At 50.4% G+C, this 14,629-nt stretch overlaps 2 protein-coding genes across 4 annotated transcripts in view; both read right to left on the bottom strand.

Moving 5' to 3' along the window:
- ZNF704 (zinc finger protein 704) overlaps positions 1-14,629 on the bottom strand; it is a 200,661-nt gene that overhangs the window by 146,036 nt on the left and 39,996 nt on the right. The gene's annotated exons all lie outside the window — the stretch shown is intronic.
- Positions 6,878-14,629, bottom strand: part of PAG1 (phosphoprotein membrane anchor with glycosphingolipid microdomains 1) — a 97,132-nt gene continuing 89,380 nt past the window's right edge. For all 3 annotated transcript variants that reach the window (XM_070391856.1, XM_070391855.1, XM_070391857.1), the window contains exon 7: positions 6,878-13,730. In XM_070391856.1, coding sequence (XP_070247957.1) covers positions 13,386-13,730 — 345 coding nt within the window. In that variant the 3' untranslated portion in view covers positions 6,878-13,385. The remainder of the gene's footprint in view (positions 13,731-14,629) is intronic.

Raw genomic sequence — 14,629 nt, 5'->3', positions numbered from 1 at the left:
GTGGGGAAACTATGTACAGGCACTAAGCTTTCAAATGACCAGCCAGTTTCAGTGGCAGTGTTCTCACGGCATCATGAGAGTTAAGCTCCAAGGACTAGAGATGAGAGATTCTTTCTATTTAAAAAAACCTTCGTGCCAGTCTTTAAAAAAAACCCAAAACCTACATTCTTTACAATAGCAAACTCAACACACGCTGCTGCACCATCCTCGGTCCCAGCACCGACCATTTCTGCCGTGCGGAGTTGGGAAAGACAGGAGGCGTCCCTCTCGGACCCGGACAGGACTGAGGGGTGCAAACAAGTGCCCCTTTCTCCCGGCCAGCGGAGGGCTGGGCATTGGTGGTTCCTCCTAACTCCATGGTGCTGGGGCACAGGAGGCCGGGCTGGGCAAACCCTCCCCATCACCAGCGTTTGAGGGGGGCCTCCTCTTGGCTGGGGCTCCAGGGCCCCTGAAGATCCTTGGTTTCTGTGGTTCCCACAAAACCACCTTTGTCTGCAGGAGAGATCATCCGGGGAGTTAAACAAACTCAGTGTCCGGCCCACACCCCAGCCCTACTCAGTCGGAACCTCCAGAGGTTGGACCTGGGCATGAGGACTTCTTTTGAGATTGTTTTCTAGGTGGTAAAACATACATACCCTAAAGTTGACCATTTCAGCGATGTTTAAGGGGACAGCTCTGGTCATTAGGTACATGCAGGACTGTGCGGCCGTCCCCACCACCCATCCCCAGCACCTTTCCTTCTCCACAGACTTCGTCCCCACGGAGCCCTGACTCCCCTGCTCCTCCCCCGCCCCGGCCAGCACGCCCCGCCCTCTCCCCAGGAGTGGACTCTTCTGGGCCCGCCCCGCCGTGGAATCACAAGCTCGTCCTTCTGTGCCCGCCCGCTCACTCTGCACACGTCCTCGGGGGTTCTCACCTTGTTACACACGTAAGAATCTGCTGCCTCTTAAGGTGGGTAACAGTCCATGGTGTGGAGGTCACCCCCCCCCCCCCACACTCCTGCCAGGTCCCTGGGAGAAGGGGCCCCTCTCACCCCTGTCGCTAGTTGGAAGTTACACGCTGTGAGCAGAATGGAGAGCCCGTAGTGCAGCCACAGCACCGTGTGGGGGAGACAACGAAAGACGTCTCTTCAGGCGAAACAAAGGAATCAATGACAGCCAGACAGGAAGTGTCTCCTGTGGTGTCTGCACTGCACCCACCTCGGCCTGCAGGTGCCACTAGGAGGGTGCCGTGCGGCAGGTGGTTGTGGGGAACCTGAGCCAGACCTTGAAGGGAGCAGACAACCCCTCGTGGGGTCCACAGTGCTGGCCGCCATTAGTGCTGGTGAGTGGGCTGGTGGCCCCCACCACAGGGGGAGTCAACATCAAATGTGGGTGTTCAAGTGTGGATGTGTGCGTGTATGAGTGTGCATGTGCATGCATGTGTGCAAGAGTGTGCGTGTATGAGTGTGCATGTGCATGCATGTGTGCAAGTGTGTATGTGTATTTAGGTTTGTGCATGCATGTGTGTAAGTGTGTATGTGTATTTAGGTTTGTGCATGCATGTGTGTGTGTATGTGTATTTAGGTTTGTGCATGCATGTGTGCAAGTGTGTATGTGTATTTAGGTTTGTGCATGCATGTGTGTAAGTGTGTATGTGTATTTAGGTTTGTGCATGCATGTGTGCAAGTGTGTATGTGTATTTAGGTTTGTGCATGCATGTGTGCAAGTGTGTATGTGTATTTAGGTTTGTGCATGCATGTGTGTAAGTGTGTATGTGTATTTAGGTTTGTGCATGCATGTGTGTAAGTGTGTATGTGTATTTAGGTTTGTGCATGCATGTGTGTAAGTGTGTATGTGTATTTAGGTTTGTGCATGCATGTGTGCAAGTGTGTATGTGTATTTAGGTTTGTGCATGCATGTGTGTAAGTGTGTATGTGTATTTAGGTTTGTGCATGCATGTGTGCAAGTGTGTATGTGTATTTAGGTTTGTGCATGCATGTGTGTAAGTGTGTATGTGTATTTAGGTTTGTGCATGCATGTGTGCAAGTGTGTATGTGTATTTAGGTTTGTGCATGCATGTGTGTAAGTGTGTATGTGTGTATTTAGGTTTGTGTGTGCACGCATGTGCAAGTGTGCATATGTGCGTGTATACATGTGCATGTGCGTGTAAGCGCACATTGTGTTAGTATGTGTGTGCATGTGTGCATGTGCCAGCACTTGTGTAGGACGTGGCCAGGGGAAGGGGGAGAAAGACTTTAGAAGAGTCGTGATGGTGATGAACCGGCATCTTTTCTGTTCCTGTGAGAAGGTTCGGGGTCTCTGACGAAAGGAACAAAGAGAACTAAGGGTGTTGGGGTGTTGGGGGGCGGTACGAAGGTGGGCACTTCCCTGTGTGTTATTTCCTGTCACCCTTTGTCCCACTTTTTCAGGTGAGTAGGGGGAGGTAGACAGAGTCCTCCTGACCTGACCAAGGCTGAGCGGTGGGTGAGTGACATTGGGATCTGATTTCTGTCTTTGACACCAAAGCAAGCCTGCAGACACCGGTCCCCATGCTGCCTCCAGGGCCTCCCGCAGGCCCTCCCTGCACCAGCAGACCCGGTGCCTCACTCACCAACCTCAGGACACAGCCTCCGGGCCCAGGGTGCACCTGCACGAGGAGGCGGGTGGATCAGGTGGACATTCTGCTCATGGAGCATGGCGGATCTTGTGGGGGCAGGTGGGGTAGCCCGGACTCTGCACTGAGCTGGTCGGGTGGAAACCCTCGCTCATCAGCCCAGGCACACCTGACGGCATGTAGTGTCCCAGAGGCCGAGCGGGAAGGAGCACCTCTCCCCGCGTTTTAGAAGGAGGAGGGGGCCCTGGCTTGGGCGTCACCCCTGGCTCCTTGCTGGGGGTGAGGAAGTGGAACGCCTGTGCAGGGGACACAGAGAAGCATCTGCACCCCCTGATTTACACAGACATGTACCCTAGGGCCACAGGGTGGGCTGGGTTTTCCTCTTAAGGAAACAGGGCCCAGCCTGGGAGGGTGGGTTAAATGATTCACTGTGAGGTGGTGCTTTGCAGACTGAAGGAGGAAGAGAAGGCACACGGCAGGCTCCCTGCTGCCGCCCGCCTGCTGCTCTTTCTGCAAAGGGGCACCCGGAGGGCAGGGTCCCTCCTACCTGGAAGCCCATTAATGCGCCTACACAGTGTCAGGGAAGGTCCTGGACGCGGTGGGAGTGGAGACAGATTTCAGGGGCGCTCATGTGCGGACCCCGGGAGGCCAGTGTCCCGAGAAGCGGTCGGGTGGAGCCCGCAGCTCCCGGCACGCAGGGTCCGGGTCTGACTGCCTATAGGTGGGCATTCCCTTCCTGAGTGCTGGCGGGAGTGGCTGCGGGGGAAACTGGGGAGATGGGGTGTGGGTTGTGGTCGGACAGGGAAGAGAACACGGCGGTGCTGAGACGGGAGGCGGGGGTCCCGGGCAGCGTGGACGTCCCACTCCACGTGGCGGAGTCTGGGGTGAACTTCAGCGGAGGCCTGGCCTTAGCTGAGGCCCCGAGTGTGAGGGGACACGTGGTATCGGAAGCGCGTTAAGGCCGAGCCCGGATGCACTGGCTGCTGTAGTCCAGGGCACAGTGGGCCCCCTGGTGCCAAGGGATAGAAATATTTGTAACAAGATGTAGATGGTTAGCAGGGGGAAGTCACTGGCTCCAAGTAGTTATGAAAGGAAAGAAGTGAGAGGCATCTGAGGATTAAGAACTACTTAGAAGAACAACAAGAAATGCTAACAGTCATTGCAATGGACAGCAAACATCTCAGAGTCGAAAAGATTTCATTTTATAAGCTTCCCAGTAAGTAATGAGGATGAGTAAGAGGAGAAAGTAAGGAGTATATTTTTAGTGAGAAAAATTATTTTTACCTCAATTTAGAAGATGTGAATTGGTTTGCTGGCCTGATCCGTTTAATTCCGGTGCATTCTTTCTTCCCACTGGCTGCTGGCCACTCTCCACGTCACCGCGTGTCCACGCAGGACAGTGAGTGACGCCCTGGTCTCGCATGTCACGGCGGAGGCTGTGGTCACAGTGCACCCTCCCTCGCTCACGGGCGGGGCGAAGGGAGCTAAGTCAGTGGGGAGACGCTGCACTTTGAGGCAACCCTCTACGCGCAAGGAGCCCCCGATTTGGCTCATGTCAGGTTAGTTGTGTTTCCGTGGAAACACCACAGTTTTCCCACTTAGTATAATTGCAGAGTTTACCTCTCCTTCTCCTGATTTGCAGGCAGTGGGAAGAAAGAATGCACCGGAATTAAAGGGATCAGGCCAGCAAAACCCAATTCGCATTTTCTAAAGTAAGGTAAGAATACTTTCTCTCTCTAAAAACACATTCCTTACTCTCTCCTCTTGCTCATCCTCGTTAGTTACTGGGAAGCTTTTAAAAATGAAGTGTTTTCAGTTCTGAGATTTTTGTTGTCTATTGCAATTACTGTTAGTGTTTCTTGTTGTTTTTCTAAATAGTTGTTAATCCTCAGATGCCTCTCACTGCTTTCCTTTCGTAACTTCTTGGATCCAGTGACTTCCACCTGCTGACCATTTCACGCTGTGATATTATCCAACATCTTTCTCCAGGAAGCTCCAAACCTCCCCAAGTTGTACACAGCTGCTTCAGGCCTGGAAGGCCTTCCCTGACCCCCAGCATAAAAGATTTCATCTCCTCCCCCTCCTCCAAGGCACACTCTGCATCACCACCATTTATTTACTTTATTCTATCTTAGGTATCTACTTGTGACACGATCTGTGTTTTTTTGTTTTTTTTTGTGATCTTGTCTTTTCTTCTCCAGTCGAACATGAGGGCCACTGGAACGGTGCTTCTTGCCTATGCTGTGGACACTGTGTCCGCTCCACCTACACCAGTGACTAGGGAATAGGACAGACTTCACGATGACTGTAGTGGGTAGGCAGGCCGTCTGTCCTGACGCTTCTTTAGAAGGACAATCTGGTGGCGGGACGGCAGGTACCGCAGAGACCGTTGGGATGGGGACAGGCTGACAGGGCAGGAAGGATGGAGAGAGAAGCCCGGGCCCAGGCTGTCGGTACGGATTCCTGTCTCCCTGAGCGGGAGGAGCTGGGTTTTCCCAGCGGGAGTCCTGGTGTTGGCTGTGAGTGCTCCTTCTCGGGGTTACCGTTTCAGTCTCATCGCCACTGCACCTGCTCACGGGCCTTCGGGAAAGCAGGCCTCCAGAGACGTGGTCTAGCCAGGGGGGTCCTGAGGTGCTGACCCTGAATAACCCCCGAGCAGGTCAAGGTCAGCACCGCGGCCAGGCAGGGGCTTGTCTTCTCAGCACCTGGCGCATAGTAGGTGCTCAGTAAGTATTCATGGAATGAATCAATACATGGTTTTCCTGTGGTTCCTTTCATTTTCCCATTAACACGTTCTTCTTCTTTGATGTTGCAGTTGCATATATTTTTCTTTTGGACGTGAGTGTTTAAAGCTGTTTTGAATGACTTGTCTGTTTTAACAGACAGCCCTGCCAAGTGCTGATGCTGTTTACCCTCCCTCCCCAGCCACCGCTTTCTGGGCTGGTTTAACTTGGAGGACATCCTGCCATCGGACCCTGCCATTGGTTCGGAAATTCAGCCACAGACAGGCTTTGGGTAGGAGAGGAGTCAGGTATAAAGTCCTGCGGGTTTATCAACACTTGGTCACTAGTCCAAGATAGACTCATAGGACTGCAGTGACGGCGGGGGTGGGGGGTGGGGGCTGAGAATTCAGATTTGATCAGACATCTGTTGAGTGCTTGCTGTGTGCAGAAAGCTGGTTTATTCCAGGGGCAACACCTCAGAGTTAACACTTATGGAAGCAGCACTCCATTCCAGAGCCATGGCACGGGCCCACGGATAGAGGTGTGAGACAGAGGTGATGCCTGCTGGACAGTTGGTTTTGGAGCCCCTGTGGTCCAGGCTTGAGATTTTAGAAATCATGAGGGCGACAGCGAACATTTGGGAAGGTGACGCTAGAGGAGCAGAAAGACCCTGAATCATTAAGGAAATGAAGAGAATCCGAGTGCAGACTGTACTCGTGGAAGGAAGGTGGACCAGCCAGCGCTTTCTTCTCTAACAGTGGCACAAAGGACGGAGCACGCCTGGCCCACCTCAGCTGGGGTCTCAGAATCCTCCCTGCCCCGCAAGGAGTTCCTGTTAAATACTCACATGGCTGTCGTGCTGTGAGGGCTGCACCCGCCCACGGGCGACACAACTTCAAGTTCCCAGGTGGCCCGGGTGGGGAAACTGGCCGTGATTCAGGGTTCAGAGCGCACTCTTGCTCTGAGCCTCGCACAGTGTGGAGCTGGGACCATCAGCTCTGGGAAAGTTTGTGTGGAAACTGGCCACACGGTGAGAAAGGAAGCAGGGGCTTGAGGCCAAGGTGCCATGGCCTGACGGTCCCAAGAGGCCCGGTGGGGTCTGCACTGTGACCCCTCGCTTCCTGTGTGGACACAGCACAGAGCAGCCCAGCAGCCTCCTCAGGCCTCAGGAGCTGGCCTCCAGCTCAGCGCCTTCTCTGCGGAGTGTGGGAGTCCAGCCACCGGCACATCCTCCTGGCATGGTGGCGAGGTGGCGGCTGAAATTCCAGATCCGGGTTATACACTACGGGCATATAAATGAGCCACTTAAAAAATATTTTTATTGATTTCAGAGAGGAAGGGAAAGGGAGAGAGAGAGAGAGAGAAACATCAATGATGAGAGAGAATCATTGATTGGCTGCCTCCTGCATACCCCAGGCTGGGGATCGAGCCCTGATTGGGAATCGAACCGGGACCTCCTGGTTCACAGGTCGTGGCTCAACAACTGAGCCATGCAGGCTGGGCTAAATGAGCCACTCTTGATCTTCCCAAAGACCAAATGAATTTTAACAAGCTTTTTATATAAAACTGGCCTTTATTGAAACAAAAAGAACAAAGACAATTTGATAAGTGCCTTAATTACAATGTACCTGCTATTTACCTGTAATTATTCTTTATACACAACTCGCATAAGTTCCATTACATGTAAACAATAAGATATTAGAAGTTAACCCCCAGCCTTGGGAACATTCAGAATAAAACACTATGGGTAGAAACACAGAAAACAAATAAACACTCAGTCATTAGGTACCGTGATTGGCTGGATGGTCAGGCCTGGCCTAGAAGAGGGCTGTAAATAGGCATGAAATTGACACTCACTCCCAACACGACTAACAGTATTGCTATTGTTTAAGCCCTAAACATAATACTTGGGTCAGAAAAAACAATACAATGTCAATTCCTGTAGCACCTTCTTCCAGAGTTCAAAGCATTGGTGTTCCTCCAGATGGTCCCATCTGTCCCCATAACGTCCCTATGAGGTAGGCAGTGGTTGGTTTCATGATCTCCATTGTGTACGTGGAGAAACAGAGGCACAGAGAAGTTAATTTGTTTGTTCAAGGTCACACAATAGAGTCGATGCTGGAACAGGGACCACAGAGCCAAGAGCTCATCTCCAAAGCCAGTGCTTCCCTTTCAATGATCCCCTCTGAGAATTTAATTCAACACCTCAATTCACTTTTCCAGGAAATAAAAAATGTGCATTTTTTTCTCCCATAAAAATTGTTGAAATACTATTGATAAGAAACACATACTCTGGGGGTAGATGCTGGCTGATGCACACTCTTCTAGAAAGAGTTTATGGAAGTCTTTTGTGAGGTTAGTTTCCCTGTTAGGAGGGGTCTCTCTTCCCAGCTAAAACAGTCAGAAGCCTTTAAATGAAACTGTTGAAAGGACGTGTCCAGTGACCTACACGTTATAGTTTAATTAGCCATATTATGCTACCCACAAACCAGGCTGATTCCTGAGTTGACAAAGAAGAAAATATCTAAACAATAATTAAGTCTCTGAGTTGCCTCTCCTCCCTACCTGCTTATGGCTCCCTCCTTAAGGGACTCCGTGGTGGACAGGGAGTCGGGATAATGCATTTTCCAGACACAGAAACACCGAGGGGATGGGGCAGGCAGCCTTGGCCCTGTCACTTAGTTCAGTTTTTACTTCCGATCCTTGCCCTGCCCACCCCCAGAAGCAAGTATGTGGTTGGGACTCAGGAATAAAGAAAAAAGTAGAAAAAAGTGTCAAAGTCTGAGCAGACAGACTCTCTCAAATGCTTGTTGATGTTCACAAAGCTCGGCTTTCCTGCCGTTTTCTCTGCTCCTCCCCGAGGGACAAGCCCTGCAGGCAGCCCCACCCCAGGACCAGGGAGCTGCCGGAGCAGCACAGGAGGAGTGTGTGCAAACATGGGCTGTGCAGGTGAGCGAGCTACGGCGGGGCCTGCACAGCGCGGCAGGCTCACTGAAAACACATGCAGCCTTGTGGAAGGAATGTCCAAAGTCCTCAGGCAGACTCCGCCCTGGGGTCAGCCTCCCCCACCTCTGTGAGGACCTAAAGTTAAAAAAAAATGCTCTTTAAGCTCAAGAAGGGGCAAACAGTTTGTTTTAAACTCACAGTTTCTAACTTGTTGAGTTAAAAAACCACAAACAAAAGCAGACATTACGACCGGGTGGAGTGCAGACCCCAGGAGCCAGGGCTGGTCTCTTTTCGCCTTCATTGTCTTATTCAGGCTGCCGAACTGGTATAGTGGGTGAGCTTTTGAAAGCAAATATATAATGAGAATGAGCAGCTATCTGTTCTGTTAATTTGGGAAAAATTACACTCCTGAATATCCATTTGGATAATTAACTATGGTGTTATGTTCACTGAGAGTGACCTTCAAAAAATCAACACTAAACAAAACCATCCAAACTAAAGGTGGTGGATCTTAGGTGCCCAGACCCTCAGTCCCCGTGTCCCCATCCACCGGGCTCGGCCTGACCGGGCAACGCCAGTTTGCCTGGAAACGGCCGGGAACTCCGGTGCGATGCTGGGACTGGAGGGGCCTCAAACTGACAAAACGCACAAGCTACACTCAGTCTGTTTTTATAAATGATTACTCCTTACAAGAAAGGGTTTTTCCCCTTAAAATAGCCAGCGTCCTACCTTACAGGAACCCACTGGTCCACCACAGAGCTCGACCTTCACAGGATACCCGGGAGACAGGGCAGTCCCAGTGCATTGTGGGGGCCGAGCTCCCCGGGAGAGCAGGGTCAGGGAGCGTGTGTCTGCATTTGCAAGTTCAAGTTCTGCAAAGGTTCTTCCCGCGGCCCCTCAGCGCCAACCACGCTCATGAGAGATGCGGGCAGGCAAGACCACCCGTGTCCGCTTCCCCAGGTGCACCTGGGCCTTGCCTGGCAGCCTGCGGGCAGGAAACTGAGCTGGCGGGGAGGGGGGTGTCTGCTCACCTGGGAGGGGACGGCTCTGGGGAGGCAGGGGCCGTGGTTGGTGTTGGAGAAGATGGACGCGATAGGGCGTCCTTCCCACAGCAGCAGACTGGGAGGGGCTGGTGTGGGAAGAGGCTCTGGGGTCGTGTTGTGCAAAGTGACAGAAGGTCACCTGTGCAGGAGGAGCCCGCGGAGACGGGAAGCAGTAGTGCCTTCCTGCCCACCATCTTTAAGCTGGTCTTGAAGGGAAACACTACAAGCTGTGGAAGCCCATCCCAGGTACTTTTGGACTAAAACTAAGGTTTAAAAATTCCCACTATTGAAAACAGCTTCCCCACTCATTTGTGAATTGGGCAATTTGACCACCACAGAGACCTCTTGAGTAAGAGGAGGACTGTGCAACCCCTCAGGACCACCTAACAGACAATAAGTCACTTTTTGGGAAACTTATTTTTATGAGGAAAAAAATGCATGAACAGTGAAATGCAAATTCCTATTTGTTTAGCTATGTTTCAAGCTTCTCCTGAACATATGAGGCATATCAATACTACACAATTATTTAAAAGGTAACATCAAAAAATTTACTGTTGCCACTTTAACATACAGAAGTCTGAGGAATGACAGCCTTTATAATCCAGTACACAAGGTGATCTAAGACACGCAGAGCCCAATACATTAAAAAGAACAGCCATGTATATATAAGTGGTGAGCAGCAAAAAAAAAAAAAGTAATCTAACGCATTAAGATAAATGATTAAGAAATTGAAAGCTTTGAAAAAAATTGCTTTTAACAAAAATTGCATTTCTCATTTCATCTGGCATGATGAGGAGTCTGAACTACCATTTCCTGGTCAAATGAAAGAAAAACCTGGAAAACCAACGAAATCCTTTATAAATATGGAGACGGGATGTAAACACAGACTTAAAGAGACAGCAGGAATGTCCATTTTCTCTGGGCCACGATTTCATTTAGTCTCCTTTGGTAATCCTGGATGAAGACTCCAATTTATCATGGTTTTTGGACTGATCTCTTCCTCAAATACTTTCTAAGTGTGGACACCTGCCTAACGCCTTGGTCAGAAGCAGCATGGCGAAGAAAGGTACAACACAGAGCAAAAAGCGCTGCCTCAGGCCCAGGGAGTGAATGAAGCCACGTGTGATATTACAGACACGGGTTCCCATTTTCACATCCATCGCTTAGTAACAGCACATGTGACACGTTAGCTTTGCCCGATCACACGGCACAGGGAGCTTGTCGTACCCACGGTTTATCGCCGAGGCTGGCCGGGCACCATCAGGGCCTGGCATCCCCGGGTCCGCGGAGTCACACTCACACAGAAGCACTGAAAACTGTCGCTGACTCATTTCCAAAGTCCTAGTGCCGTCTCGCACCAAAGCTGTGATGCAGCCCGGCCCTCAGCTCAGAGCAGTCACCTCCCACAGCTCACTGCACTGCGCCTGCGGGCTCTGTGGTTTCTAAGAAAGTGCGGGAAATGGCCCCACGGGAGTTGCTCTGCCCTGCGACCTGCGGGTCCCCTTGCTGTGCCTGTCCTGGCTCTTGGAGCTTTTGGCCAGATCTCTTCTCCAACACCTGTCCGAGTCACATGGGTAATAAAACTACTTAAAATACCACTGCTGTACAGCTGAAGGAATTATGGATTTGATTTAAAGTCTGAATTTATTCATTAGAAAAATTAAATGAGGGCAACTTGAGAAAGTTTTCCTACAGTTATCAAGTGAGAGCTATTGGAGAATTGTTTCTGTCCTGCTTCTATGATGATAGTCTTCACACTAGTAACATAAACATTCAAAACACTAAATAGGATAATAGGATGTATCCTAATTAATTAAGCACCAGAACATATATATGAGATATATCTATATCTATATCTATGTCTACAAATAGATATAGATATAGATATATCATATATATATATATAGTTTGTTACTGGTTAAAGTTAGTAAATGCTCCAATTAAAAAAATGAAAATCCACTATGAGAAACAGAGGTTGTGTTTTATTTCTTTGTGTTGACTACCTATTGCTAATTAGCTCTCAATTCAAATGAACTCTTGGATTTTGAGAGCAAATAAATCAGTAATTTGCTTTTTCCCCATGAAGGAGAGCAGCAACTTTCAGAGTGCGCAGGCAGGGGAAAAATGCACGTGGAAACACCTACAACATGGACCCAAACATTTCACATAAAACAGGCGACACTTTCCTGCTCACTGTATCCGAGAAATAGTCAAAGCAGTGGGAAAAAATTCTTTTAAATGTAACAAATATCGGAACAAAGACAAAGATCCTATTTTTAAGCAAGATAAGTTTATAATTCTGATTTAGGAGATGAAAAGGTTTTCCTAAAAATTATTTTTGTCTTTTTGTATAATTTTACATAACCTAAGTTACTGTAATGCAATGCCTAATATGGATGCCAAAGTTGAATTTTAAAGATACAGCAATTTTTTTTGAGAATTACCTTTCATATGTTTAAACTGTAGCATTTAAATATGAAAACCTTTTTGAGAGAAGTCATGGCTTTTGTCCAATTCAAAGACTGTAGCATAGATTTTGCAACAAATACAGTAAAAGTGATGGGATTTATGAAATACTGAACTGTAAGGTGTAAACAGTGATGACATACCAGTGACGAGCCCTCCCAGGTGCCAGGGGCCTCTGGACAGCCACCTCCGACGCTGGCCCGGCCCACAGGGCTCCTTTTAGAGTGAAAAGTGAGCAAGTCCCACAGTTGGCCTTATGACCTCTAAAGAGATGGTTAAACTCAAACCAGGCTGATCTCTCGACCTGAGTAACTGCCGACACCGAGCTCTGTAAAGCGAAGGGGAGAGAATCCGGTAGGCCCCCTGCTCCCCCAGTGACGCTCATCACGCTGCCTTCCCGGGAGCGAGGAGTGGCCCTGCGGGAAGTGACCCAGGCGCCCTCAGTCAGGCTTTGTTCTTCTTTCCCGTTTCACCATCTCAAATTTTTACATATTTCCCATCGCAAACCACTGAAAAACGACCATTTATGGTTATTCCGCTGATTCCTGCGAGAGCTAGGTGATTTTGACCAAGAGCTCCAAGTACCATTTGAAAAGTCTGAGTCTTTAAAAACCTTCAATGTTTTAAATACTTCATTAGAAAAACGATAATGACGACTAGTAAGTACCTAGCTTATGTGCTTTGTGGTGATTTCTTTCAAAATGAGAGTATAAATCATTGTACATAAAATCAAAATAGTTAATATACATTTTTTCTGACACTTTCTAGAAATTAGGCATTAAACATAAGACATCTTATAAATTTAGATAACAAAAATAAATGTTTACATTTTAATCTCAGCTAGATTACCTTAGGGTGGCCGTTAACGTGAGGGCCCAGCGCAGCTGGTGTGGCTGCACAGATCCTCAGAGACCCACGGTCAAGTCCACAGCCCTGCCAGGTGGCGTCACGGCGTCCAGCTGTGTGCTGGAGGAAAGGGCTCCCGGCTCCAACAAGTATGGAAGTACCACAGCACTCACCGCAAATACTGCAAAGGTTCTGAAGTTTCAAACACTGGGGGAGGGTGGGGGGGGGTGGGGGGGGGCGGGGAGGCGGGCATTTTGGCTAGAAAAATAAAATAAAGCATCTAAAAGTGACTTCAAGTCCTTTGGGAGAAGCTGCTGACGTGGAGTGCCCGGATCAGAAGGCACGGAGACCCAAGGCCCTCGAGGGCATCCCTAGAAGATGCTGGGTGATCCATCGGTAGCGGCAACCACAGATCTGAAAAAACCATCTGAAAACACCTACACTGAAGGCAAAGGCCCAGCCCTGGGGGCGATTTCCTTGGAAGGAGCCAGTAGAAATGGGGCGATTTCAAGGGGACCAGAGCAGACACCCCAAGAGCAGGAAGAAGGGAATCTGGTTCTTCTGAACAGCATATCCCCTGACACTGGGACCCGTCCAAGGGTGTGGGAACACGGGGACTTGTGCCGGGTGTGGCCGTGCCTGGCAGCCAGGTGTGCGCCTTCCTGTTCCGTCCTGGAGTCTTCATGCCCTCGGCCAAGGAAGCAGCACGTGATGCGGAGGGACAGCACCCTGGTCTCCTGTCCCCGATTGACCGCTGCCGGGGCTGCTAGAGCCTGGTGACCTCCCGGCACTGCTGCAAGTCCCCGATGCTCTCGTAGTCGTTCTCCTTTGGGAAGGGGCCACGCAGGCCGCTAGGCTCCAGGGTGGCCTTCTCGTCCTCTCTGCTCAGAGCCTGGATGGCCTCGTAGTCGGGCTCGGGCTCCCGGGGCCTCACTGCCGGGGCCAGTGTGCCCGCGCTGCTGGGAGGCTGCTCGAAGTCTTTGACGGTCGCGTAGAGGTCATTGCAGGACGACGGGGACCTCCGGGCAGCTCCCGGGCTGCAGGTGTCGCTGGACTCGGGCACTTTGAGCGACTGCCCAGGTTTATTGACAGATGAGTACATGGCTGAGATCTGGAAGACAGAGGGCGAGTCAAATAGAAACCCTTCCAGCTGGACCGCCCCTCCCCCGTTTAGTGACAAACTGGAGACTGAGCACCCAGGGTGTGTGTCCCTTTAAGAACCGGTGTGGAGAGCCCGGATCAGATTCCCACCCCCAGCTCACTGAGACGTAACCGACAGGCAGCGTGTGTCAGGTTAAGGGACATGACACGACGATCTGACACACATGTATGTTGTGAAAGGATCGCCACAGTAAGGTCAGGGAATACCTCCATTACCGGGCCCCCAGTTTTGGGGTGTGGTGGCAACACTTAAGCTCGATTCTCTGAACAATTCTGAGCACAGAGCACAACTGTAGCGCTACCTCTAGTCCCATGCTGGGCGCGACGCCCCCAGCACCTGTTCATCTTGTAGTCGGAAGTGTGTACCCTTTGACCGACATCTCCCCACCCCCCATCTCTCCAGCCCCTGGCCACCACCAGTCTGCTCTGTGACCTCTGTGAGGTCAGCTTTTTCAGAGGCCACATTTATTTGAGAACATAAACTGTTTGTCTTTCCCTGTCTGGTAACTTCAGTTGGCAGATGGCCTCAAGGTCACAACTGGCAAGACTTCCTTCTTTTATGGCTGAATAGTATCCACTGTGTCTGTCCACTTGGATATTCCGCACAGACACCTGACATGTATGTGGGATCACATTTTCTTTCCATTCGTCCGTAGATCGACACTGAGTTGCTCCCAGGTCTCGGCTGTGTGACCAGCACTGCGTCATGTGGGGTGCAGGCGCCTCCTGAGGCAGTGACTTCACTTCCTTCAGATAAATGCCCAGAAGTGGGTTCTTCAGTGCCTGGAATGCGTTGCTAGAGAACAATTACACAGACTGTCTTCAGGCAGACCGGCCGTGTCGGCACAA

This window comes from Myotis yumanensis, unplaced genomic scaffold (genome assembly GCF_028538775.1).
Source record: "Myotis yumanensis isolate MYYU_CA2020_CCGP unplaced genomic scaffold, mMyoYum1.0.hap1 SCAF_15, whole genome shotgun sequence".
In the NCBI taxonomy this organism is placed as follows: domain Eukaryota; kingdom Metazoa; phylum Chordata; class Mammalia; order Chiroptera; family Vespertilionidae; genus Myotis; species Myotis yumanensis.
Note: the sequence above shows the minus strand (reverse complement) of the source record. Positions and strands in the feature narration are given on the sequence as shown.